Source organism: Siphateles boraxobius, unplaced genomic scaffold (assembly GCF_051911475.1).
Source record: "Siphateles boraxobius isolate OS27281-9 unplaced genomic scaffold, OSU_SipBor_1 54, whole genome shotgun sequence".
Classification (NCBI taxonomy): Eukaryota; Metazoa; Chordata; class Actinopteri; order Cypriniformes; family Leuciscidae; genus Siphateles; species Siphateles boraxobius.
This window is the reverse complement of record NW_027509180.1, coordinates 1,602,501-1,629,373: the sequence shown is the minus strand read 5'-3', so window position 1 is coordinate 1,629,373 and position 26,873 is coordinate 1,602,501. Positions and strand designations below refer to the sequence as shown.

Below are 26,873 nucleotides of genomic sequence, written 5' to 3'. Positions count from 1 at the left end.
AGTTTGTTTGTTTCTCTCTCGAGTTTTCCACGGACCTCTAGCGCTCCCTTGTGGCTGTCTGAGGAATCGCAGTTCTTAAACTCATGATGTGAAGTTCACTCAAGTCGATCTTTAACTCTATTTTTCTCCACAGTTGATAGGGTGTGTCGGGGCAGATCCTGGTTCCGCGTGGCATCTCACAAAGTAGGCGAGTCACCTCAGCGGACGGACCTGTACCCGTTCAAAAATTTCTCTCGCGAGAATGAGCGAGGACACGGGCGTCACCCCGCATCGTTATTTTCCTTACTCATCAGTTTAAGGCATGACCGGTAGATGCGCGCGCTCTCAGTACGGGTCACGCGCGCCGCTGTGTACAGTGACGGTGAGCAGAGTTATCATAACCGTCACAGTTTTCATTACGTTATTATTTTAGTACTTGATAGTTTTCATTATCGTTACAATTATCATTATAGTTATTGTTATTGTTACAGTAATCATCATAGTTATTGTTACAGTTATCAATATAGTAATTGCTACAGTAATGCTGCGTTCACACCGAATGCGAATTGAGCGTCAAATTCGCTTCTATCGCGTCTAGTCTCGCTCTGGAGAGCAGAACAGCGGCGTAGGGGTCATCGCGCCCGCGCCCAGTTTGTCCACATGGGGGCGAGGACCGACTACAGGCGCTCTATCCCAGCGGCGTTTATCCCGTCACTGCACCTCGTCACAGCAGCAAGCAGGCTCCTGATTGGTTAACGCGGCGCGAACATACGCCAAAGTTCAGATTTCCAACTCGGGCGTCAGACGCGAATTCGCTTCAAACGCGTGAATGCACAAAAAGCAACAAATAAAATCACTTGCGCGTATCGCGCTAGACGCTCAATTCGCCTCTTTTGCGCGAACTGGATGCGCGAATGAGGCGAAATCGCATCCATCGCTCCGGGCTAAACGCGTCAACGCGTCTTTACATTGACTTAACATGGAAATCACTCGCTCCAGACGCGCATTATTATTATCATTACAGTTATTAATATAGTTATTGTTACAGTTATCGTTTCAGTTATCATTATAGTTATCATAACAGTCAGCATTACATTTATAGTTATGAACGAACCCCTCCTCACTGTCAAAGGGCCAGAATTTAAGTCATTTTTTTTTCATGTGATTATTGTCATCGTTTTATTCAATGCTTGTGACATATATTCTCGAGAACACTGTATCCATGCTACCGATCGCCGATCTGGCTACAGACCTGGAATAGTATCCTTATGAGGTTATTGTAGAAGGAATTTGCCCTCTAAAACAAACTATTAAACATTTTTACTTTAATAATTCTTCATGAATCGGCTATATAAATCAGGCTTCACAATTTAATTTAAGGTAAAGCGCGCTTCTGTTCATTTCTTAGCGTTTGCATATCAATATGATGAAAGCACCGATTATTTTTTATATTTTTACACTGCTTTTCTTATTTGTATTTATCTAAATCAAGTTTTATGTATTTCTTTAAATCTAGTAAAATACTTATTTACCTTTTTATTTAATTAATTGTAATCAAATGTTATTTAAAAAATTTTTTTATCATTAATTTTTTTATTTTATTTTGTATTTACAATAAAATTGCATTTTAAGCTAACGTATTTATTTTAATTACGTTAATTAGTTTGTTTCTCTCTCGAGTTTTCCACGGACCTCTAGCACTCCCTTGTGGCCGTCTGAGGAATCGCATTTCCTAATCTCTTGATGTGAAGTTCAACATATTCTATCTCTATCTCTATTTTTGCTTTACAGTTGATTGGGTGTGTCGGGGCAGATCCTGGTTCCGCGTGGCATCTCACAAAGTAGGCGAGTCACCTCAGCGGACGGACCTGTACCCGTTCAAAAATTTCTCTCGCGAGTATGAGCGAGGACACGGGCGTCACCCCGCATCGTTATTTTCCTTACTCATCAGTTTAAGGCATAACCTGATAATGCGCGCGCTCTCAGTACGGATCACGCGCGCCGCTGTGTACAGTGACGGTGAGGAGAGTTCGGTGTTTCACTCAGTCAGGAGATGTTCATTACTACACTTCACTGGGACATTGTTATTATATACCATTCAATTATTAGTATTTGAGGGTAAAAAAGCTCACTTAATGATGCGAATGAGGTCTTCAGACGGTGCATTCAGGGATCGTTCGTGACGTCATGGCGGTTAGCTGTTCTTATTGGTTGTGGGGTTGGTTTCGCATTTTCAGACGACTTGTTGTTTGTAAGTGTTTTTTAGTGATCTTTTACTACATTAAAATGTAATATTTGGAAACGAGACATACATTATTTATTTGCGTTTCATGTTTCATTAAATATAAATTCTGACTGACCCCACACTTTTGAACGATAGTGTTTAATGTTACAAAAGATTCTATTTCAGATAAATGCTGTTCTTTTGAACTTTCTATTCATCAAAGAATCCTGAAATAAAAATATACAGTGATCACTAAATGTTTTTTGATCATCAAATCATCATATTATAGTGATTTCTGAAGGATCATGTGACACTGAAGACTGGAGTAATGATGCTGAAAATTCAGCTTTGATCACAGGAATAAATTACACTTTACTATATATTCACATGATTTACACTGGAATAATATTTCACTGTTTTTACTGTATTTTTAATAATACATACAGCCGTGGTGAGCAGAAGAGACTTATTTTTAAAACATAAGAAATCTCACCGATCCAAAACCTTTGACTGGTAGTGTAAATAGAATAGATCGTTTTACTCCATTGCATGAGTAATTTGAAAAGAGTTCAAATACGCGTTGAAATTGTTTAAATTTATAATGCTTTATCTCTTAATCCATGTAAGGCTTATAGTTGTGGATTGTAAATGTAAACTAACAATGAACTGTGATTGAATCGTCTTGCGTTTTCGCGTTTCATGCGTGTATTTTGATCCTGTCTGCTCCCCGTAATGCATTGTTAAGTCCCGCCCATATGTGCGTCATGCGCATGCGCATTTGAGTCTCTACGGATTCCAGCAACGGTAGATATGGCGGATCTCTCTTTGGATGAAGTGATTCGTCGCCGCAGTTTTAACCCTCGGGGAGTCAGTAAGAGGTAAACCTTTCCCAACACCTTTAACAGCGATAGCATAAACCGCCGCGGTGGTTTAGCGTTATTCTGTTTTTATAAACGCAGTCGTGTAAGGCTCTTAGTGCGCGAGATATCCCGCCTTCCCCTGCCGCTGATTGGCTAAGATGGCATTTCTCGTGTTGTGATTGGCTTACGCGCGTGGCTCATGGCGTCCATCGGGTTTATGTGGCTGTTTTTACAAACAAACAAACCCGATACATTCCGTTAATTTAACTTCTATTTTTCCGTTCACATTATCTCACACTGCAAGCGTTTCTGTATACCGCGGGTGTTTACACGGCTGTGTTACTGAAACACGCTTAATTCAGCGATTGATCGATGTATCGGCCGATATCCGTCGATCGACAGAAGTGCGTACTATCAAACACTTTTGACTCAAAGTAACTAACTATAATTCATATCGTGTGTAAAATAAAGCATATCGCTTTGTGTGTGTACATAAACAAACTGTATTGCTTACTCTTGTATCAGTCAGAATGAAAATAAACGATCTAACACACTGAATAATAAAGCTAATTTTGATTCTGACTGATATAATATGAACTAACACTGGATATTAAAGCTAATTTTGATTCTGACTGATATAATATGAACTAACACACTGGATAATACAACTAATTTTGATTTTTAAATGAGATAATATGAACTAACTCACTGGATAATAAAGATAATTTTGATTCTGACTGATATAATATGAACTAACTCACTGGATAATAAAGCTAATTTTGATTCTGAGGCTGACTGATACAATATGAACTAACACACTGGATAATAAAGCTAATTTTGATTCTAGATGATATAATATGAACTAACACACTGGATAATAAAGTTAATTTTGATTCTGAGTCTGACTGATATAATATGAACTAACACACTGGATAATAAAGCTAATTTTGATTCTAGATGATGTAATATGAACTAACACACTGGATAATAAAGCTAATTTTGATTCTAGATGATGTAATATGAACTAACACACTGGATAATAAAGCTAATTTTGATTCTAGATGATGTAATATGAACTAACACACTGGATAATAAAGCTAATTTTGATTCTAGATGATGTAATATGAACTAACACACTGGATAATAAAGCTAATTTTGATTCTGTCTGATATGGGAATCGCACGAGTAAGAAAAGCCTTTTGCATGTTGTCTTGATGAATATTCATGAGTGTGTGTCTGTCCCGCCCACAGGCCCGTATATGGCAGAGGGGCGGGGGCGGTGGGCAGGGCCTTCGATGCGCGTCAGAAGATCGGCAGTAGTGATGTCAGACAGCGGCTGGGAGTGGGCGGAGCCACAGGAGGTAAACGCCATGAGATTGATAACTATGAAGCTGTTATCAGAGAATATCTATTATGGGGAGAAGTTTCACTCTCAGTAAACTTACGGGTTCTGAACTGGTTGAAGTTCCACTCTGGTTCCATATGAGGGCGCTCACAGGACGAGTTTTTAGAGTCACTTATTTGCTTTAAAAAGTATTTTAAAATGTCAATGACGTCATACACATCGTACGACCAGAGAACTGCTTTACGGCAATCCTTCAGTCACTTTGGTGCTTTCACGATCTGCACTTTCTTTTCTCTCGAGGCATCGACAACACCGCCGACACAGGTAAATACACGTGCTAGAAGAGTTAAGTCCACCTTAACATTCTGTTCCCGCTTCGGATGCCACGATGCCATCAAGCGGTATCTCTGGTCGTAATCAGTCCTTCACTGACCAATCAGCGTTCATTAGCAGAATGCTAGCGTGTAATGGGCAACAACAACTCAACCTGTAAGAAATCAAAAGGACATATTTTTGGACTCGTTCATTCAACTTTCGACCTATAACCCATGTTGAACTTGCAAAACCTACATTCAAATCTGAGATTTCTCAACGGCAATTGGGTGAAAGAGACTATATTAGCCGTCTAGCCCAGGGATTTGCAACTCCGGTCCTCGAGGGCCACTGTCCTGCAGAGTTCAGCTCCAACCCTAATTAAACGCACCTGAACAAGCTAATTAATGTTTTCAGGATTATCGCCCCCTGGTGGAACTACAACCAAAATTCGGTACAATAGGGCTTAATGGGGAGTGGCCAGGCTTTCCGTAGACGGGCTTTGGTGTTATTCCCTCACTGTAAACCCTAACGCTCAAAATAACTAATTGGTTCGGTCAAATTAACTTCATTGAGTATTTAGCACTTTCTTTTTCTTTCAAGTTCACAGAACTAATATATTTTAAGTAAACTGAACTGTTTCATGGTTTTGAGTTTTATGAAATTATTTCTTTTCTTTTTTTAGACGAACTTAAGCTGGGGTTTCTGTTTCCCTTTGCCCATGGCACTCGAAAGGGAGAGTAAATGCTAAAATTAAGTGTAATGTTTTTTGTTGTTGTTGCAAGATTAATGTTAAGTGGGAGACTTATTTGTGATTTGTTTTATGATAATTTAGAAAAAAAATTGTTAATGTTGGTTTTAGGAAGCGGTGCATGAGCTTGGTTTGAGAGCAAGTATGTTAAAGCTTTATATTGCTGGACTCATACAGCAAGTGCTATGCTACAGTTAACATGTTTGCAAATTAGCAAGTTAATGTTTATTGAACTAGCTTGTTAGCTAGCTAAGTTTGAACTAATAAAAATGTTCTCATTGAGGTTACATGAAATTTTTAAGCTAAAGGTGCATTGTGTAATATTTATTGCAATATCATATACATAACTATGTGTTCAGTGGTGTATAAAAACCTTACATAATGAACTGTTGTGTTTTTATTAGCTTAGAATGAGCGGTGTCCCAAAACGGACAAACGCGTTTCGTCACTATGTTGTTTCTCGTGTAAAGAAGCTGCTAAAGTCAGCGAATAAAACCCTGACACAATGATTAACAATAGTAAGTAACAATAGTATTTGCAATCACATATAATTTTACTGAGTAATAAAGTAATCCTAATTTCTTGATTTATCTTCGTAAAGAAACCTCATTGCTTAACTGGCTGCTCTCTGCTGTCTCAGACGACGACATCACTTCCTGTCGGCCACTGTAACTTCTGTTGGGTGCAATTCACAACCTCACCACTAGATGCTGCTAAAAATTACACACTGCACCTTTAAATGTGTTAATTAGTGTACTCATAAATTTGACTTGTTCTTAACTTGAAATGTTTGAGTACAAAATAAAAATCTGCCAGTTCTCCTTGCTTAAAGGCCATGTTGCAGGTTAACCACCACTGTTGATTAATGGGTACATAAATCACTCAAGATATGTATATCATTTTTGAAATGTCTCAAAAATGGTCTTAAAGACCAGTTTTTTACGTTTTTGGTATTAACGTTTTTTTTACGCAATTTGGTGATGACGTCACATTGGGGAGAAGTGGAGGAAAGGTAGCCTCGGCCTAGTATAAGTACTATGGCGACTGACTGGGATGAGGAAGAGGTGGCAAGAGCCAACATGTATGATGGCATTTCTTTTACTGTCTATGATGATGGCCCGCACCCGTATAATTTCGAACCTGCCATACGTGAGAGGACAAATAAGGAATAGCCAAGAACTGATGGCCGTCAAAGCCAATTAAATGCATGGTCCGAGGAGAATGAGCGGAGAGTTGAAGTGACCTGGTGAGTTGCTATCATTTAGCAACGCAGCAATGAGCGCTGGAGCTAGTCTACGAGCAGCAGTGCACAATAACCACACATTTTCTTTTTACTGTCATTGAATAGCACTGAGTGAAAAATCAACGTTTTCTTAATATGTAGCGGCAGTGATAATGACGTTAGTTCAGATAAGTACTGGTAACCGTTGTCATAGTGTCGTAGTACTGGTAAACTTTGTCTTTGTCATCTAGAAATAGAAGGCATCATGCTAGCTATATTGGCGTTTCTAAGCGTTTATCTCTTCCTCCGGTGAAAATGTTGTTGCAAACGTAGCCGCCGCGTGTCTGTCGCTGTGTTTGGCAGGTGCTTGTGAGGGCGGTATAGCGAGAGATAGGCAGGCAGACAGACAGATAGCATAACGTTAGCACAGATAGCTAGCAGCTAGATAGATAAATAGATAGAAGTATATAGTAGGTAGACTGACAACGTAGAGTTGGTCGCACGTCAGAGGCGCCCGCGCCAGTGCAGTTGCCGCATAGACTAGCCTATCTAGGCATAAAAAAAAAATTGGTTTGGTTCCGGTTTCCGACCGACCCTGTCAATTTATGTGCGACCCAAATTTATTTTATGAGCTTGGGGAAGAAATAATACAAATTAAATAAATAGACAAATAAAAATTGAGGCAAACTATAATTTGTTTTTGTACAGCACCGTATTTGTATAGCCTGTTGTCCTCCAGCAATGCTAACAAACGAGGCAGCCACGGGCGTTCACACATCGTTGTTGTCATGTAGATGCACTGCTGCGCTCGTAACTGAACTAGTAACTGAACGAGCAGAGATAGAGAGAGAGTCCCAGTCGCGCGCGCGCACTCTCTCTGCGGAGCCAGGCAAAGTATAGGCTTCAACGTCTCAAAACTAAGCACCGTCTTGCTCTCTCTCCCTCGCACATATTAATGAAAATAAATCGACACGATGGCAAGGTCGGAAGACTAAAGTTTCATGTGGAGCATTCGGAGATTATTTTTCCTGAATTACCGCTGAGTGGGAATTGTGCTAAAATACGTTGCCTTATCTTCTCTGAAAAGCGTTCCACACATTCAGCTGACATATAAACCACACTTTAAATAAACTAAAAAACTATCCAGTGATGTAATGTTTTCTGTGATGACACAAATCTTGTGGGATGTCCTAACCGCCGGGATAATCACACAACGCGCACACTTCCGATAATGACACGTCTAATTCGCGAACTAATGACCCATTTAAACCGATTCGTTTTAATGAATGGTTAAAACAACTGATCTTTCCAACACTGAACTCACGAGACGTCTGAATCTGTGTATAACTAATCGGTAACACTTTACAATAAGGCAACCCCGTTTGCCCCCGCGTAAACATTTAGAATCAACGTGTGTGTGTGTGTAACATGCTGGGACACACAAGGTTGTAGAGTACATGTACAAGTAGGCTATGTTATGAAAAAATAGAGTAGCTTATCAATCGCTTCTGTAAATAATAAAATAAAAAATAATAATTTCCTTCCTATCCCTTGCTGCCTCTGGAGAAAAAAAAAAATCCCTACCGACCCATGACCTCAACTGACAACCAACCGGAACCAAACTTTTTTTTGTTTTTGTTTTTTACGCCCTATCTTTATCTATATATCTGTCTGTCTATCTATATATCTAGTCTATCTATATCTATGTATTTATCTATTTATCTATAATCTGCGCTATCTGAATACTCTCGTCTACTACTCGTCTCTCTAGTCACTCTCAATGCTCTGAAGGCGGGCTTTGGTAAATTCTCTCCCCATGGTGACATAATGCAATGCATTGTGGGGGAAAGGAGAATCGTTGCAAACCGCTGCAAGATAGTACCTACTTTTTTGTATTATATTCCGTTTTGTGATACCCAACAACATAAAATACAATGGATAACAGTTTAAATGTTTATTACCAACAAGCAAATTGCACAAATTCGTTGAAAAAATAACCCTGCAACACGGCCTTTAAACTTAAAAATGCAACTGATTGCCTTATTTTTTGAGTTTTGCCAACTTATTTGGGTTGACAGTGCTGCAGACTGTAGTTTTCTGTCTGTCGTCCAGCGTTTCAGGTGAAGGACGCACGGGAGAAGCTAGCGCAGAAGGACGCGCGGGAGAAGCTTGCGCAGAAAGACGCGCGGTTCCGTATCCAGTCAAGAGGGGGCAGCGCAAGCGCAGTGGTACAGGACGCGCGGCAGACCATCAACTCGCGCAAACACCAGCTGACGCCTGTGATCGCCTCAGTCCCGCCGTCACCCGCCAAACCCGTCGTCCCACACATACACATCCACAACACTGGACCCAGAGGGGGCGTGGCCTTGCAGCCCGGAGGCGGGATCACCAGAGTCATCGACGCACGCGATAGACTGAGCTTAAAGAGGAGCGTCCCGCCGACATCCAATCAGCTAGCAGCAGCTCTGAAGATCACCAAAACCATCCAGGTGAGGCAATGACGGGCAAGATGAACATCATGTGACCCTAATTTATTTATTTTTTCTTAGAGAGGCATGATATATCGGCCAACATATCGGTATTGGCTAATATCGGTTCATTTTTTAATGTTATCGTTATCGGCCCAATAAGAAAATTTGTCCGATCTGTTAAAGCTGATAAATTATGTATAATTTACTTGTTATAATGCGCACTGTTCAACATGATGATTATGAATTGCTTGAAATATGATTGGAGAAAAAAGGTGCAAGTCTGTCATTTGGCTAAATAAAATTATAATGAACATCATAATTGTGTGTTTGGGACATAGATTTTAATGCTGAGACTTTTGTTTAAAAAATGAAAGTCACACTTGTGCTGTTTGGGGTCCCCAGGCAATAAAAAGGAATTTTGTAACAAAATATAAAATTTGGATTTACATTTATTGGCCAATATATGGCTTATCAGCTTTCAAATATAAAGAATTAGGCTATTGGTTATCTCCAATGCATGTTTTATGTGTAGATCCAGAAAGTGTTGACGACTGTACAGTCTCATGCTATTTGGATAAAGACAACTTTTTTTTTTTCTTCAGCAAACGTCATAGGAGTTCAAAAAGACCCGAACAGTTCACAGGGGTTAAATAAAACCATAACAAAAGCTTTATATTTACATGAAATAAAATAAATGTTTACTGAAATAAAACCTTATTCAGTTCAACTTGATGTATGGAAATCATTTTCAGTAGTTTTAGTTAAGGAGCGCTGATCTGTCACTTCCTGTCAGCTGTTGCTGTAGCTGGCCAATCAGAGTGCTCTGACCCCTGATTGACTGGTAACTGATGTTGTGTGTGTGTGCAGCAGCGGCCTGTGGGAATGACCAGCGGGATCCGCATCAACGTTCCCAGCCGAGCGGCTTCGGTCAGTGTTACATGACTCAACACTGTTATGATGAACACACACTCTCTGGTCTCTCTCTGTAGGGTGTCACATGACTCACGCATCACTGTTATAATGAACACACACTTTCTGGTCTCTCTCTGTAGGGTGTGTCTGCTGCTGATGAAGATGAGGATGGTGGACTGATGCCCAAAAAACAGATGAAGTTCACCACAGCCAACAACCTGCAGACACGAGTGAGACTCACTCACCGACTCCCTCCCTCACTGACTCCCTCCCTCACTCACCGACTCCCTCCCTCACTGACTCCCTCCCTCACTCACCGACTCCCTCCCTCACTCACCGACTCCCTCCCTCACTCACCGACTCCTTCACCCACTCACTCACCGACTCCTTCACCCACTCACCGACTCCCTCCCTGACTCCCTCACCGACTCCCTCCCTGACTCCCTCACCGACTCCCTCCCTGACTCCCTCACCCACTCACTGACTCCCTCCCTGACTCCCTCACCCACTCACTGACTCCCTCACCCACTCACTCCCTGACTCCCTCACCCACTCACTCCCTGACTCCCTCACCCACTCACTCCCTGACTCCCTCACCGACTCACTCACTGACTCACTCACTGACTCCCTCACCGACTCCCTCCCTGACTCCCTCACCGACTCCCTCCCTGACTCCCTCACCCACTCACTGACTCCCTCCCTGACTCCCTCACCCACTCCCTCCCTGACTCCCTCACCCACTCCCTCCCTGACTCCCTCACCCACTCACTCCCTGACTCCCTCACCCACTCACTCCCTGACTCCCTCACCCACTCACTCCCTGACTCCCTCACCCACTCACTCCCTGACTCCCTCACCCACTCACTCCCTGACTCCCTCACCCACTCACTCCCTGACTCCCTCACCCACCGACTCCCTCCCTCACTCACCCACCGACTCCCTCCCTCACTCACCCACCGACTCCCTCCCTCACTCACCCACCGACTCCCTCCCTCACTCACCGACTCCCTGACTCCCTCCCTCACTCACCGACTCCCTGACTCCCTCACCGACTCCCTCCCTGACTCCCTCACCGACTCCCTCCCTGACTCACTCCCTGACTCCCTCACCGACTCCCTCCCTGACTCCCTCCCTGACTCCCTCACCGACTCCCTCCCTGACTCACTCCCTGACTCCCTCACCCACTCACTCACCGACTCCCTCCCTGACTCCCTCACCGACTCCCTCCCTGACTCACTCCCTGACTCCCTCACCCACTCACTCCCTGACTCCCTCACCCACTCACTCACCGACTCCCTCCCTCACTCACCGACTCCCTGACTCCCTCACCGACTCCCTGACTCCCTCACCGACTCCCTGACTCCCTCACCCACTCACTCCCTGACTCCCTCACCCACTCACTCCCTGACTCCCTCACCCACTCACTCCCTGACTCCCTCACCCACTCACTCCCTGACTCCCTCACCCACTCACTCACTGACTCCCTCACCGACTCCCTCCCTCACTCACTGACTCCCTCCCTCACTCACTGACTCCCTCACCGACTCCCTCCCTCACTCACCGATTCCCTCCCTGACTCCCTCCCTGACTCCCTCACCGACACCCTTCCTGACTCCCTCACCCACTCACCGATTCCCTCCCTCACTCACCGACTCCCTCCCTGACTCCCTCACCGACTCCCTCCCTGACTCCCTCACCCACTCACCGACTCCCTCACCCACTCACGACTCCCTCCCTGACTCCCTCCCTGACTCCCTCACCGACTCCCTCCCTCACTCACCGACTCCCTCCCTCACTCACCGACTCCCTCCCTGACTCCCTCACCGACTCCCTCACCTACTCCCTCACCTACTCCCTCACCGACTCCCTCACCGACTCCCTCCCTCCCTCACTCACCGACTCCCTCCCTCACTCACCGACTCCCTCCCTCACTCACCGACTCCCTCCCTGACTCCCTCCCTCCCTCACTCACCGACTCCCTCCCTGACTCCCTCACCGACTCCCTCCCTGACTCCCTCACCGACTCCCTCCCTGACTCCCTCACCGACTCCCTCCCTGACTCCCTCACCGACTCCCTCACCGACTCCCTCACCGACTCCCTCACCGACTCCCTCCCTCACTCACCGACTCCCTCCCTCCCTCACCGACTCCCTCCCTCACTCACCGACTCCCTCCCTCACTCACCGACTCCCTCCCTCACTCACCGACTCCCTCCCTCCCTCACTCACCGACTCCCTCCCTCACTCACCGACTCCCTCCCTCACTCACCGACTCCCTCCCTCCCTCACCGACTCCCTCCCTCACTCACCGACTCCCTCCCTGACTCCCTCACCGACTCCCTCCCTGACTCCCTCACCGACTCCCTCCCTGACTCCCTCACCGACTCCCTCCCTGACTCCCTCACCGACTCCCTCCCTGACTCCCTCACCGACTCCCTCCCTGACTCCCTCACCGACTCCCTCACCCACTCACTGACTCCCTCACCCACTCACCGACTCCCTCCCTGACTCCCTCACCGACTCACTCACTCACTCACCGACTCACTCACTCACTCACCGACTCCCTCACCCACTCACTCACCGACTCCCTCACTCACCGACTCCCTCACTCACCGACTCCCTCACTCACCGACTCCCTCACTCACCGACTCCCTCACTCACCGACTCCCTCACTCACCGACTCCCTCCCTGACTCCCTCACCGACTCCCTCACTCACCGACTCCCTCACTCATCGACTCCCTCCCTGACTCCCTCACCGACTCCCTCACTCACTCATCGACTCCCTCCCTGACTCCCTCCCTGACTCCCTCCCTGACTCCCTCACTCACTCATCGACTCCCTCACCGACTCCCTCACCCACTCACCGACTCCCTCACCCACTCACCGACTCCCTCACCCACTCACCGACTCCCTCACCCACTCACCGACTCCCTCCCTGACTCACTCACCGACTCCCTCCCTGACTCACTCACCGACTCACTCACTCACTCACCGACTCCCTCACCCACTCACTCACCGACTCCCTCACCCACTCACTCACCGACTCCCTCACCCACTCACTCAACGACTCCCTCACTGACTCCCTCCCTCACTCACCGACTCCCTCCCTCACTCACCGACTCCCTCACTGACTCCCTCACCGACTCACTCACTGACCGACTCCCTCACTCACGCACCGACTCATTGCCTGTCTCTCTCTCTCTGCAGCCGGTGCCTGTCTCTCTCTCGACTCCCATCACTAAGGTGGTGAAGAACGACTCGTACACGCCCCCTTCCGTCTCCACGGCGACAGCCCGCCCCCCCACACAGACCCTGCAACCTGTCTCCAGGACGACCGTCGCCACGCAACAGGCGGGTGGAGATGCCAGCGGACAAACACACACACCTCCACAGGTACACACACACACTTGCACACACAAACACACTCACTCACTCTAGTGTTTGTTTGTGAATAGATTGACAAGCTGCTGAGAGTGGTGTGTGAATTCCTTTTAATTAAGGGTTAAATCTAATGTTTTAATTAAAGTAGTTGGTTTTCTTTCAAAATTTGTAATGGATTATCCCAGTATCGTGTGGTAACCTGTGTGTGTGTGTGTTTGTGTTTGTGTCAGCCTGTGTTCAGTCCACTGGAGGGAACTAAGATCACGGTCCACAATCTTCATCCTCGAGTGACGGAGGAGGACATAGTGGTGAGTTAACTCAGATCGAGAGTGTGTGAAGTATACTCACACTGTTACACACACTTACTATACTCACACTATTACTATACTCACTGTTACACACACTATTACTATACTCACTGTTACACACACTATTACTATACTCACTGTTACACACACTATTACTATACTCACTGGTACACACACTATTACTATACTCACACTGTTACACTATTACTATACTCACACTGTTACACCACTATTACTATACTGTTACACACACACTATTACTATACTCACACTGTTACACACTATTACTGTACTCACACTGTTACATACATAATTACTATACTCCCACTGTTACATACATAATTACTATACTCCCACTGTTACACACACTTACTATACTCACACTATTACTATACTCACTGTTACACACACTATTACTATACTCACTGTTACACACAATATTACTATACTCACACTGTTACATACATAATTACTATACTCACACTGTTACACTATTACTATACTCACACTGTTACACACACTATTACTATACTGTTACACACACACTATTACTATACTCACTGTTACACACTATTACTATACTCCCACTGTTACATACATAATTACTATACTCCCACTGTTACATACATAATTACTATACTCACACTGTTACACACACTTACTATACTCACACTATTACTATACTCACTGTTACACACACTATTACTATACTCACTGTTACCCACACTGTTACACACACTATTACTGTACTCACTGTTACACACACTATTACTATACTCACTGTTACACACACTATTACTATACAGGTCCTTCTCAGAAAATCAGCATATTGTGATAAAGTTCATTATTTGGGTGGGAGACATATAAGACTGAAAAAAGTTTTTATTTTTTACTTCAAATATTAGGCATAAAAATATTGAGTTGTGTTGTACTGACTCTTGCATTTCCCAAAATATATGTGGTCTTATTAGTGTAACTGTTACACACACTATTACTATACTCACACTATTACACACTATTACTGTTACACACGCTGTTACTTTACTCACAATGTTACACACACTATTACTATACTCACACTGTTACACACTGTTACTGTTACACACTGTTACTGTTACACACTGTTACTGTTACACACTGTTACTGTTACACACTGTTACTGTTACACACTGTTACTGTTACACACTATTACCGTTACACACGCTGTTACTTTACTCACAATGTTACACACACTATTACTATACTCAGTTACACACACTATTACTATACTTGCGATGTTACACACTATTACTGTTACACACTATTACTATACTCACACTGTTACACACTGTTACTGTTACACACTATTACTGTTACACACTATTACTGTTACACACTATTACTGTTACACACTATTACTGTTACACACTACACTATTACTGTTACACACTACACTATTACTGTTACACACTATTACTGTTACACACGCTGTTACTTTACTCACGATGTTACACACACTATTACTATACTCAATTACACCCACTATTACTATACTCACACTGTTACACACTTACTATACACACTGTTACACACACACTATTACTATACTCACTGTTACACACACTATTACTATACTCAGTTACACACACTATTACTATACTCACTGTTACCCACACTGTTACACACACTATTACTGTACTCACTGTTACACACACTATTACTATACTTACTGTTACACACACTATTACTATACTTAATTACACACACTATTACTATACTCACACTGTTACACACTTACTATACACACTGTTACACACACACTATTACTATACTCACTGTTACACACACTATTACTATACTCAGTTACACACACTATTACTATACTCAGTTACACACACTATTACTATGCTCACTGTTACCCACACTGTTACACACACTATTACTGTACTCACTGTTACACACACTATTACTATACTTACTGTTACACACACTATTACTATACTTAATTACACACACTATTACTATACTCACACTGTTACACACTTACTAGACACACTGTTACACACACTATTACTATACTCACTGTTACACACACTATTACTATACTCACTGTTACACACACTATTACTATACTCACTGTTACACACACTATTACTGTACTCACTGTTACCTACACTATTACTATACTCACTGTTACCCACACTGTTACACACACTATTACTGTACTCACTGTTACACACACTATTACTATACTTACTGTTACACACACTATTACTATACTTAATTACACACACTATTACTATACTCACACTGTTACACACTTACTAGACACACTGTTACACACACTATTACTATACTCACTGTTACACACACTATTACTATACTCACTGTTACACACACTATTACTATACTCACTGTTACACACACTATTACTATACTCACTGTTACCTACACTATTACTATACTCACTGTTACACACACTATTACTATACTCACTGTTACACACACTATTACTATACTCACTGTTACACACACTATTACTATACTCACTGTTACCTACACTATTACTATACTCACTGTTACACACACTATTACTATACTCACTGTTACACACACTATTACTATACTCACTGTTACACACACTATTACTATACTCACTGTTACCTACACTATTACTATACTCACTGTTACACACACTATTACTATACTCACTGTTACACACACTATTACTATACTCACTGTTACACACACTATTACTATACTCACTGTTACACACACTATTACTATACTCACTGTTACACACACTATTACTATACTCACTGTTAATGTTAATGTAAATGTTTCTCGTTATGCCTGATTTTGGCCATTTTATAGGAAACAATTTCCGTAACTAAGGGGCTATTAGTTTGCCCAGCCCTATTGAAAGCAATTCATTATTTGATTAAAGTGTTCCGTTTGTAGAAGCTTAATGGCATCTGCCCACGGAACACTTTTATAAAATAATTATTGGCTTTCATAATAAAAGTAAAAAGAAAAACTATGTATTTACTATATATAATTTTTTTTTTGAAAATGCTGTGTAAATATGTACCCGATTAAGGTGAATTAAAATGCAGCCGTATTAATGAGCAAACGCTCGGGTGTTAAGCGCACTATTTACGCGTGGCTGGGAGCAGGTGTAGATTTCTTTTTTACCAACTAACATTTGGAAAATACGAATATTTTAATCAATCGGAAAATTTACGCCAGAACCACTTTACACATGATTTACACACAAATTCGTTCTGCTCGTGTCTCATGAATGAGACCCATAATTACTATACTCACTGTTACACACTTACTATACTCACAGTAATTACAGGTCAAGGGAAACAACAAAAACAAGAACACTGGTGTGTGTGTGTGAGTGACAAAATAACTGTGACCTATACTCACTGTAGTAATAATAATATGAGGTTATGCGCTGGTGTGTGTGTGTGTGACAGTGTGAGTGGAATACTTCACCAAAACTGACAGGAACCCAGAGATCAGGCGAATGCGTGATCGAGACACACAAGCGTGTGTGTTTCGTGTTCTCCTCAGCGTGTGTGTTTCGTGTTCTCCTCAGCGTGTGTGTTTCGTCTTCTCAGCGTGTGTGTTTCGTGTTCTCCTCAGCGTGTGTGTTTCGTGTTCTCCTCAGCGTGTGTGTTTCGTGTTCTCCTCAGTGTGTGTGTTTCGTGTTCTCCTCAGTGTGTGTGTTTCGTCTTCTCCTCAGCGTGTGTGTTTCGTGTTCTCCTCAGCGTGTGTGTTTCGTGTTCTCCTCAGTGTGTGTGTTTCGTGTTCTCCTCAGCGTGTGTGTTTCGTGTTCTCCTCAGCGTGTGTGTTTCGTGTTCTCCTCAGTGTGTGTGTTTCGTGTTCTCCTCAGTGTGTGTGTTTCGTGTTCTCCTCAGCGTGTGTGTTTCGTGTTCTCCTCAGCGTGTGTGTTTCGTGTTCTCCTCAGCGTGTGTGTTTCGTGTTCTCCTCAGCGTGTGTGTTTCGTGTTCTCCTCAGCGTGTGTGTTTCGTGTTCTCCTCAGTGTGTGTGTTTCGTGTTCTCCTCAGTGTGTGTGTTTCGTGTTCTCCTCAGTGTGTGTGTTTCGTGTTCTCCTCAGCGTGTGTGTTTCGTGTTCTCCTCAGCGTGTGTGTTTCGTGTTCTCCTCAGTGTGTGTGTTTCGTCTTCTCCTCAGCGTGTGTGTTTCGTCTTCTCCTCAGCGTGTGTGTTTCGTCTTCTCCTCAGTGTGTGTGTTTCGTCTTCTCCTCAGTGTGTGTGTTTCGTCTTCTCCTCAGCGTGTGTGTTTCGTCTTCTCCTCAGCGTGTGTGTTTCGTGTTCTCCTCAGCGTGTGTGTTTCGTGTTCTCCTCAGCGTGTGTGTTTCGTGTTCTCAGCGTGTGTGTTTCGTCTTCTCCTCAGCGTGTGTGTTTCGTGTTCTCCTCAGCGTGTGTGTTTCGTGTTCTCCTCAGCGTGTGTGTTTCGTGTTCTCCTCAGTGTGTGTGTTTCGTGTTCTCCTCAGCGTGTGTGTTTCGTCTTCTCCTCAGCGTGTGTGTTTCGTGTTCTCCTCAGCGTGTGTGTTTCGTGTTCTCCTCAGTGTGTGTGTTTCGTGTTCTCCTCAGCGTGTGTGTTTCGTCTTCTCCTCAGCGTGTGTGTTTCGTGTTCTCCTCAGTGTGTGTGTTTCGTGTTCTCCTCAGCGTGTGTGTTTCGTGTTCTCCTCAGTGTGTGTGTTTCGTGTTCTCCTCAGCGTGTGTGTTTCGTCTTCTCCTCAGCGTGTGTGTTTCGTGTTCTCCTCAGCGTGTGTTTCGTGTTCTCCTCAGCGTGTGTGTTTCGTCTTCTCCTCAGCGTGTGTGTTTCGTCTTCTCCTCAGCGTGTGTGTTTCGTGTTCTCCTCAGCGTGTGTGTTTCGTGTTCTCAGCGTGTGTGTTTCGTCTTCTCCTCAGCGTGTGTGTTTCGTCTTCTCCTCAGCGTGTGTGTTTCGTGTTCTCCTCAGCGTGTGTGTTTCGTGTTCTCCTCAGTGTGTGTGTTTCGTCTTCTCCTCAGCGTGTGTGTTTCGTGTTCTCCTCAGCGTGTGTGTTTCGTGTTCTCAGCGTGTGTGTTTCGTGTTCTCCTCACTGTGTGTGTTTCGTGTTCTCCTCAGCGTGTGTGTTTCGTGTTCTCAGCGTGTGTGTTTCGTGTTCTCCTCACTGTGTGTTTCAGCAGTAGTGCCTAGATCGGTCATTATCATACTGGAATATCTCTTAACCTGTCAGATGAGGCCAAACATGACAGTTACATGTTAGAACTCAGCAGTGTGTGTCGTGTACAGATGTCACAGTAGTGTGTGTGTGTGCAGGAGCTGTTCTGTGTGTGTGGCGCGCTGAAGCGTGCGCGGCTGCTGAAAGTGGGCGTGGCCGAGGTGGTGTTCGTGCGTAAGGATGATGCGGTCAGCGCCTACAGGAAGTACAACAACCGGTGCCTGGATGGTGAGGCTATTCATAATCATAATCATAATCATAATCAACACTCTCTGACCATTAACTGCTGCTTCAGTCCCTGTCGTCATCTATAGAGCCCACGAGATCTGTGCTTTCCTCCAATCACACGCTTCTGCTGGAACTTCTGTTTTGATGGGTTAATGAATCATGATTTAACTCTTTAACTTAAAAGAAAAGAACATAGCCTCTGCTTTTAAACAAAAACCCCGTTTTAATCTAGTTTTATCAACACTTGATTGTGGGTAAGTTCCACTTTAAAAAAAGCAACATTTTGAGCATAAATCTGAGAAAATCGTGTTTTTGTCAAAGTTTTCGTCCGATCAGATTCAGAACGATGATCATAAACACAGATGTAGTCGATAGCGCCCCCTACTGTATAATAGCGGAAACACATTGAACATTCACTTCATGGCAGGGAAAGAGTTAATAATAATAATAATAATAATAATAATAATAATAGAAAAATCGATTCATCAAACTTAACACATTTTTAAAGTTCCACTGTGTGATATGTGTATTATTATTATGATATTGTGTGTATTTTATGATATATATACGTAACAATACGTTATATATACAAAGACAATGTTTTTGGTAATGCTTCATTTTACAGTCCTGTTCCCCATACTATGTACTTATTATAGTACTTACAATAACTGGGTAACAACCCTGAACCTAACCTTAACCCATGTACTTAGTGTACTTACCTAAGAAAGTACTGGGTAATATAAGGTAAGTTAACCCACTGTGAAATGAAGCGTTACAGTTTTTTTCTTAGAAGTTCATCTGTATAAACGTGTTCGTTATATTCAGGGTCTAAACTATTTAAAAATATGAAAAATGTGCAGTGAAAATAATTGTAAAATAAAACATTTTCTTTATCATAAAGCCTTTTCACAAATGGTAAATCTTGAAAAGGGTCTTATATTTTGAACAATATGGTATATTTTCAGTATATATTCATATATTTCATAATTTGTATAAGTGAAAGTGAAGAACGTGTGTGTGTGTGTGTGTGTGTGTGTGTGTGTGTGTGTTCAGGTCAGCCGATGAAGTGTAACCTGCACATTCAGGGCAGTGTGATCACGTCAGAGCAGCCCATCCTCCTGTGAGTTACAACACACACACACACACATCATTTTCAATTCAGTTTCATCTTTTTGTTATTATTATTATTATTACTTGTCATATTTCAATTCATTTTATCATTTCAATTTTTCGTAATTTTGATTTTACCTTTGTCTATTGCGACTTTTCAACATCATATTTGATCTTTTCATGTTATTTGTCATCTTTGACGGTCAGTGTGAACATCAGGCCGGGTTCACACTGTACGAATTGGCCGTTCTCAGAGAAATTGTGCGACTCCTGAAAGATTCCTCAATCCCGCATGTAATGCAGCTCACGCTCACCGAACGTACATAAATTGAAATTGACATGCGTGATAATTTGTCATAATTTCAAAATATCATAACTTCAGCATGTCATAATTTCAACGTCATAATTTTGTCTTTTGTCATATATTCAATTAGTCAGTTTTGACTCTGTCCTAGTTTTAACTTTTTATTAATTTCGACTTAGTATGTCTTCATTTTAATTTGTCATAATTTCAGTTAGGCATAATTTCAATTAGTCAATTTATATCATAATTTCAATTTATGTCTTAATTTAAATTCTATTTTCAATTTCTACGTCGTAATTTCAACAACTCTTTATTTCAAAAGGTCATTTTTTAAATTTGTCAATTTCCACATCAAAAATATGACAAATTTAAATTCATGATGTTGAAATTATGACTTGTCGTCATTTCAACATATAATTTCAATTTATATCATAATTTCAACATGTCATTATTCCAACGTCAATTTCATTTTGTAATTTTTTTTTTCTTAATTTCAATTAGTCATATTTTGATTTGTCGTCATTTCAACAATTTCAACATCATAATTTCAATTTATATCAATTTCAATTTGTCATAATTTCGACTGAGACCTACTATATCATAATTTCGACTAGTTTTTCAATTTCAGTGTCATCATTTTGAATTTTTTTTATCAATTGTGACTTGCTATGTTATTTCGACTTTATACGTCATAATTATTAATGTGAAGCATGATGCGTTTCGTTGTTCTGTGTTGATGATAATGATCATCATAATGGTGACTGTGTTTCAGGAGGCTGAGTGACTCCCCCGGTGCGCTTGGCTCGGCCCAGAAGGAGTCGTCATCCTCGTCGTCGTCTCGCTCGGGCTCCAGACCCGCGGGGGCCGAGGTGGATCCGCAGACCATCCTGAGGGCCCTGTTCAAGAGCACCAGTGGCCCCAGCAGCACCAGTGGCCCCAGTGCAGGAGCAGAGCCCGGGGCCGGAGCGCACGCCACCGCCTTCCGCATCAAGATATAACCCGTCCTCTCAGAGATGACCCGTTTCTGTGCGCTTTTAACCTTTCTGTCAACTCTTTCCTTTCTCTAGTAAAGACCTTCATTTACACCCGCTGGCGTTCCGCTGTGTTCATTACCACATGTTCTTGTGCTGTTACTGCAGCGCTTAGGAAACTTATACTTTTATTTAGATGGTGACCATTACAAAAGATTCTGTTTCAAATAAATGCTGTTCTTTTGCACTTTCTGTTCATCAAAGTATCCCGAGAAATAAAATGGATGATGGTTTCTACTGAAATATGAACTGATTTCAACACTGATAATAATCATAAATGTTTCTTGATCATCAAATCATCATATTATACTGATTTCTGAAGGATCATGTGACACTGAAGACTGGAGTAATGATGCTGAAAATTCAGCTTTGATCACAGGAATAAATTACACTTTACTATATATTCACATAGAAAACAGCTGATTTACATTATAATAATATTACACAGTTTTTGGTCACTGGTGGGCAGAAGAGACTCAGAAACAAAACTTAAATGGTAGTCTGTGTGTAATGTATAAAAAGCTGTTGTTGTGCATTTGACTTCAGTATGCTAATTTATTTACAGGACACTTTTAAAAAATATTCTACAATTATAGTATTACTATAATAGAAAAAACATCAGATTAAAGTAAAAGACAATCAAATGTTCAGGAGGTAACCGAGATTTACAGTATTTTACAGTGTACACAACACAGGAAAATCACGAAGAAGAAGACGACAGACAAGAATGTCCTTTCCACGGTTGAAAAACACTGAATATCGATATTATGTATGAAGCATACACATTTCTGTAAGTTGTACTGTATCTTTCAACAAACCTATTGTTCATTGGTGTTTATTTACTATTAACTAGTAGTAACTGTCCCGTCACATTTACAAGCGTCAAAACCGTATTTATTATTGAGTTTTGTAATGAAATGGTCAGAAACTGAGAGCTGAGAATGTGTTATCAACAGTAAATGTGGGTCACTTTCTGTTGATATCAAACACAATATACCAGCTGGAGAACAATATGCCACGTAACGTTACATTTACCTCAGAATGACCGTAGCTGGCTAGAAAAATGATCTATAAAGAGTATTATGCTAAATATGTGTGCACTATATTACCTTTTTTAACATACATCGTTAAAATATTATAACATTCTTATAATAAAAACGTATATTTAATTTGAGTTGTTATTTTTAACCTTTATTAACAATACCAGCTGACAGGGCTCGGTATATTTACAGCATTAGGTGAGTTTTTTTTTTCTTAAGAAAAATTAGTATCTAAATTAATCGATATTGAATCAAAATCGGATTCAAATCACAAGAATTGAATTGAAATCGTGAAATAGCAATAATCAGGGACGTCGTTAGGCCTATTTTAGGGGGCTGAAGCTACCCCAAAATGTTCCAGAGCCCCCCTAATTTAAATTTTCCCCTATTTTACTAGAAATAATAGGCTACATGTAAAATAATACAAATTGCAAACCAAATCCAACCTTGGATATTTTATATAGGCCTTTTGAACACTACTTTTGGGCTATAGAGTGGCTCAGACCAACCTTATATAGCATTATGTCTTACAGAAGGCTTACTTAACCAAGAACGTTTAAAGATAACGCTAAATTAAATATAATTTGAAAGAGGATGGAACAGACAATGGTTCTATAAGAAATGTGGAGGCCTTAATATTCACAGGGCCAGTAACAGGAGTGCCAGCGAGGCCTTGTTTAAGAGGGGACACATATATTCAAGCATAAATAAACATTAGTTTTTATTGTGGATGGGTTTTCTGTAACAAACTGGAGCGCGCAACCTTAAAGCATGTTGAAGTTTACAGCTAGAATTAGTTATAAAAGCAAATCACCGTTACATGAATACAAAGAACAAGTGCAATTAAACATCCTGCATATATTTACAACTATTTACAAAACCAAAGAAATGCACATTAGAAAAAACGGTCTCAATAACGAATCTAGAATGAGATTGAGCTCTTAAATCAGTCAGAAGTTTCTCTGACTCTTGATTATGTTTGTGACACCACTGAATCCGGCTGATCTTCCTTCAGTAGAGGCTTCATCTCATGAGATCCTGCTGGGTTCTGGTTCTGGTTCTGGTCCTGGTTCTGGTTTGATCCACCGGCTGGAGTTTCATCAGAACCGACTGCATTCTGTGTTCAGAATAAGAGAGAATGTTTTAACATGTATCTTCAACAGTATCACAGCAGTGTTTCTCAGTCCTCACACAGAACACTTCACAGTTCACAGGGAACTCGAACTGACACTTTGAGGAACGCCGTTAGCGTAGCGGCTCTGAAGCATGAATGAAACGACGCAACACCAATCAGGATTGGCTTAATGTCGTAATGTGTGACGGCATACACGGAAGCTACAAAGAGACGCCGGCACACAACATTTCATTAAACGCTATTTCAATAAACGTTTCATTTATGCTTCAGAGCCGCTACGCTAAGGGCGTTCCCCAAAGTGTCGTAGTCGACGCAGTGTCTCGTTCCCTTCTTAGGGAACAAGGGTTACAGTCGTAACCCGAGATATTTTACCTCATAGAAGCATTTGCTGTTTTTAAGTTGAAGGAAATGACGTTTCAAACCCAGTTTGCGTCAGAGCAGAGGATCAGGATGTGCTATTACTGATATTACAGGTTTAACAGACTCAATGATCTGAAGTGTTTTGTGTGAAATAAAGGAAAGTGCTGATGTTCTCCAGGAGCAGGATTGAGAAACACTGATGATCTACACAACATCTCTGGAGAAAAGTGTTCAAATCCACAATGATTCTGACGCTAACCTGAGATTCCTGATTCTGAGATCCAGCGGCTCGAGCTCGACGAGACTTTATTGCCTTCTGTGTTCAAGACAAGACACTTCATTTACACTCACATCTTCACTAATGTAGTAATACACACACAGATCTACACTAATGTAGTAATACACACACAGATCTACACTAATGTAGTAATACACACACAGATCTACACTAATGTAGTAATACACACACAGATCTACACTAATGTAGTAATACACACACAGATCTACACTAATGTAGTAATACACACACAGATCTACACTAATGTAGTAATACACACACAGATCTACACTAATGTAGTAATACACACACAGATCTACACTAATGTAGTAATACACACACAGATATACACTAATGTAGTAATACACACACAGATCTACACTAATGTAGTAATATACACAGATATACACTAATGTTTTACTGTTTTTTACACAGTTATTTAAAGGTGCAGTCAGTCATTCTGTCCACATTTAGAGGAAAGAACTTGAATCTGATATAAATGATGTAGAGTCGTGAAGAATAGGTTTTATTTCTCTCTTGGCTCATGTGTGTCTGTATAAAGACTTCAGTCTCATACGCGTCAGAGAAACATGAATATAAAATCACTGACTGCGACTTTAACATGAAGTGAAACCGCAGCTGAAATAATAAAATATAATTCACATTAAATATGAAATACTCACCTGACATGACTCTAGACACGGTTTGATCCCTGTGAGTTCAGAGACGGAGGAGAAAAAGAGATTTACAGGATTATTCAGATTCAACACACTTCACACTGTATTATAGATGATTCCTGATTTAACAAAGAAAAATATAATAACCAGTTCAATCTAACAGTCAATAAACACACGTGTGAGATTCATCCATCATCACAACACAAAACTCAGCATTCATTACTATTGGTCACATATGTTTATAAATGAAAATCCCTTAAAGAAATACGAGAGGCACCAGAAGACCTGAAGTGAGTGTATTACTGTAGTTATCTTTAAGTTGAGGTTATACTCACAGGGTTCAAATATCATTAAAATCATGAGAAATAAAGTGAAGATGAATTCAGAGGAAAAGACGATGATCCTCATATCTCCAACGCCTCCTTCACCATTAACTGAGGATGAGAAGAACATTATAATGTGTGTGTTTTACCAGAAAGCTCAGATATAATATAAGTGATGTTGAAGTAATATAATATAAGTGATGTTGAAGTAATATAATATAAGTGATGTTGAAGTAATATAATATAAGTGATGTTGAAGTAATATAATATAAGTGATGTAATATAATATAAGTGATGTTGAAGTAATATAATATAAGTGATGTAATATAATATAAGTGATGTTGAAGTAATATAATATAAGTGATGTAATATAATATAAGTGATGTTGAAGTAATATAATATAAGTGATGTAATATAATATAAGTGATGTTGAAGCAATATAATATAAGTGATGTAATATAATATAAGTGATGTTGAAGTAATATAATATAAGTGATGTAATATAATATAAGTGATGTTGAAGCAATATAATATAAGTGATGTAATATAATATAAGTGATGTTGAAGTAATATAATATAAGTGATGTAATATAATATAAGTGATGTAATATAATATAAGTGATGTTGAAGTGTTCTTGCCTGTTTTCAGTATCAGTTCAGTCATCAGAGCAACAGCGTTCAGTAAAACTACACCGACTGATCCAAACACATACACAGGAACAACACGGAGAAGAGCTGGAACATACAATAATACAGTTTCATATCTTCATAATAATACAGTTTCATATCTTCACCATTAGAGATAATATAATAATACAGTTTTCATCATTCATTGATAAAAGTTGAATAAAACATGACAGTAATATACAATATTCATACACAAGCACACCCTCATTTTTCACACACACATTTGTTCTTGATTGAGGAAACATTATAGTGAACTAGATGAGTAAAGTTCGTAAACAAACTTTAAAGTTGGCTGGAAAAAAGCATTGTCTGAAAGTTTGAATTAAATTGTTGAAATTGACATTTGGGACAGCAGAGAAAACACGTTTCTAGCATGATTTACCACATTGTTAACACGTTTTAAAATGAATTAGCATGTTGCTAACATGTTTTATCCTGTTGCTAGCATGATTTACCATTATTCACCATGTTGCTAGCATGATTTCACATGAATTACCATGTTGGTAGCATGATTTAGGATGTTGTTAGCATGAATTAGCATTTTGCTAACATGTTTTAACCTGTTGTTAACATTAATTACCATGTTGCTAGCATGATTTAGCATAAATTACCATGTAGCTAAAATTATTTAACATGCTGTTAGCATGAATTAACATTCTGCTAACATGTTTTAGCATGGTGTTAGCATGAATTAGCATGATGCTATCATGTTTCATC

The 26,873-nt window shown here is 41.1% G+C and overlaps 2 protein-coding genes and 2 non-coding genes across 14 annotated transcripts in view; 1 reads left to right on the top strand and 3 right to left on the bottom strand.

The window, feature by feature from the left end:
- On the top strand, positions 1 to 21,711 carry poldip3 (polymerase (DNA-directed), delta interacting protein 3). 2 transcript variants are annotated; one of them, XM_077205648.1, is made up of 10 exons: positions 1 to 3,081; positions 4,315 to 4,424; positions 8,806 to 9,182; positions 10,032 to 10,091; positions 10,217 to 10,306; positions 13,284 to 13,469; positions 13,688 to 13,765; positions 19,083 to 19,212; positions 20,266 to 20,332; positions 21,399 to 21,711. In XM_077205648.1, the coding sequence occupies exons 1-10, from the start codon at positions 3,014 to 3,016 to the stop codon at positions 21,622 to 21,624; spliced, it is 1,392 nt and encodes a 463-aa protein (XP_077061763.1). In that variant the 5' UTR covers positions 1 to 3,013; the 3' UTR covers positions 21,625 to 21,711. The 2 variants fall into 2 exon arrangements, with proteins under 2 accessions (XP_077061763.1, XP_077061764.1); XM_077205649.1 differs by having other exon boundaries at positions 2,936 to 3,081; positions 10,035 to 10,091.
- LOC143714514 (U12 minor spliceosomal RNA) lies at positions 149 to 303 on the bottom strand. Its single transcript, XR_013195521.1, has one exon. It is a non-coding gene; the product is annotated as a U12 minor spliceosomal RNA (small nuclear RNA).
- LOC143714515 (U12 minor spliceosomal RNA) lies at positions 1,786 to 1,940 on the bottom strand. Its single transcript, XR_013195522.1, has one exon. It is a non-coding gene; the product is annotated as a U12 minor spliceosomal RNA (small nuclear RNA).
- A 1,682-nt stretch (positions 21,712 to 23,393) lies between the features above and the next one.
- Positions 23,394 to 26,873, bottom strand: part of LOC143714402 (uncharacterized) — a 122,387-nt gene continuing 118,907 nt past the window's right edge. For all 10 annotated transcript variants that reach the window (XM_077205519.1, XM_077205515.1, XM_077205516.1 and 7 more), the window contains 5 exons: positions 26,109 to 26,204; positions 25,482 to 25,580; positions 25,153 to 25,181; positions 24,452 to 24,508; positions 23,394 to 23,814 (listed from right to left, as the gene is read on the bottom strand). In XM_077205519.1, coding sequence (XP_077061634.1) covers positions 23,671 to 23,814; positions 24,452 to 24,508; positions 25,153 to 25,181; positions 25,482 to 25,580; positions 26,109 to 26,204 — 425 coding nt within the window. In that variant the 3' untranslated portion in view covers positions 23,394 to 23,670. The remainder of the gene's footprint in view (positions 23,815 to 24,451; positions 24,509 to 25,152; positions 25,182 to 25,481; positions 25,581 to 26,108; positions 26,205 to 26,873) is intronic.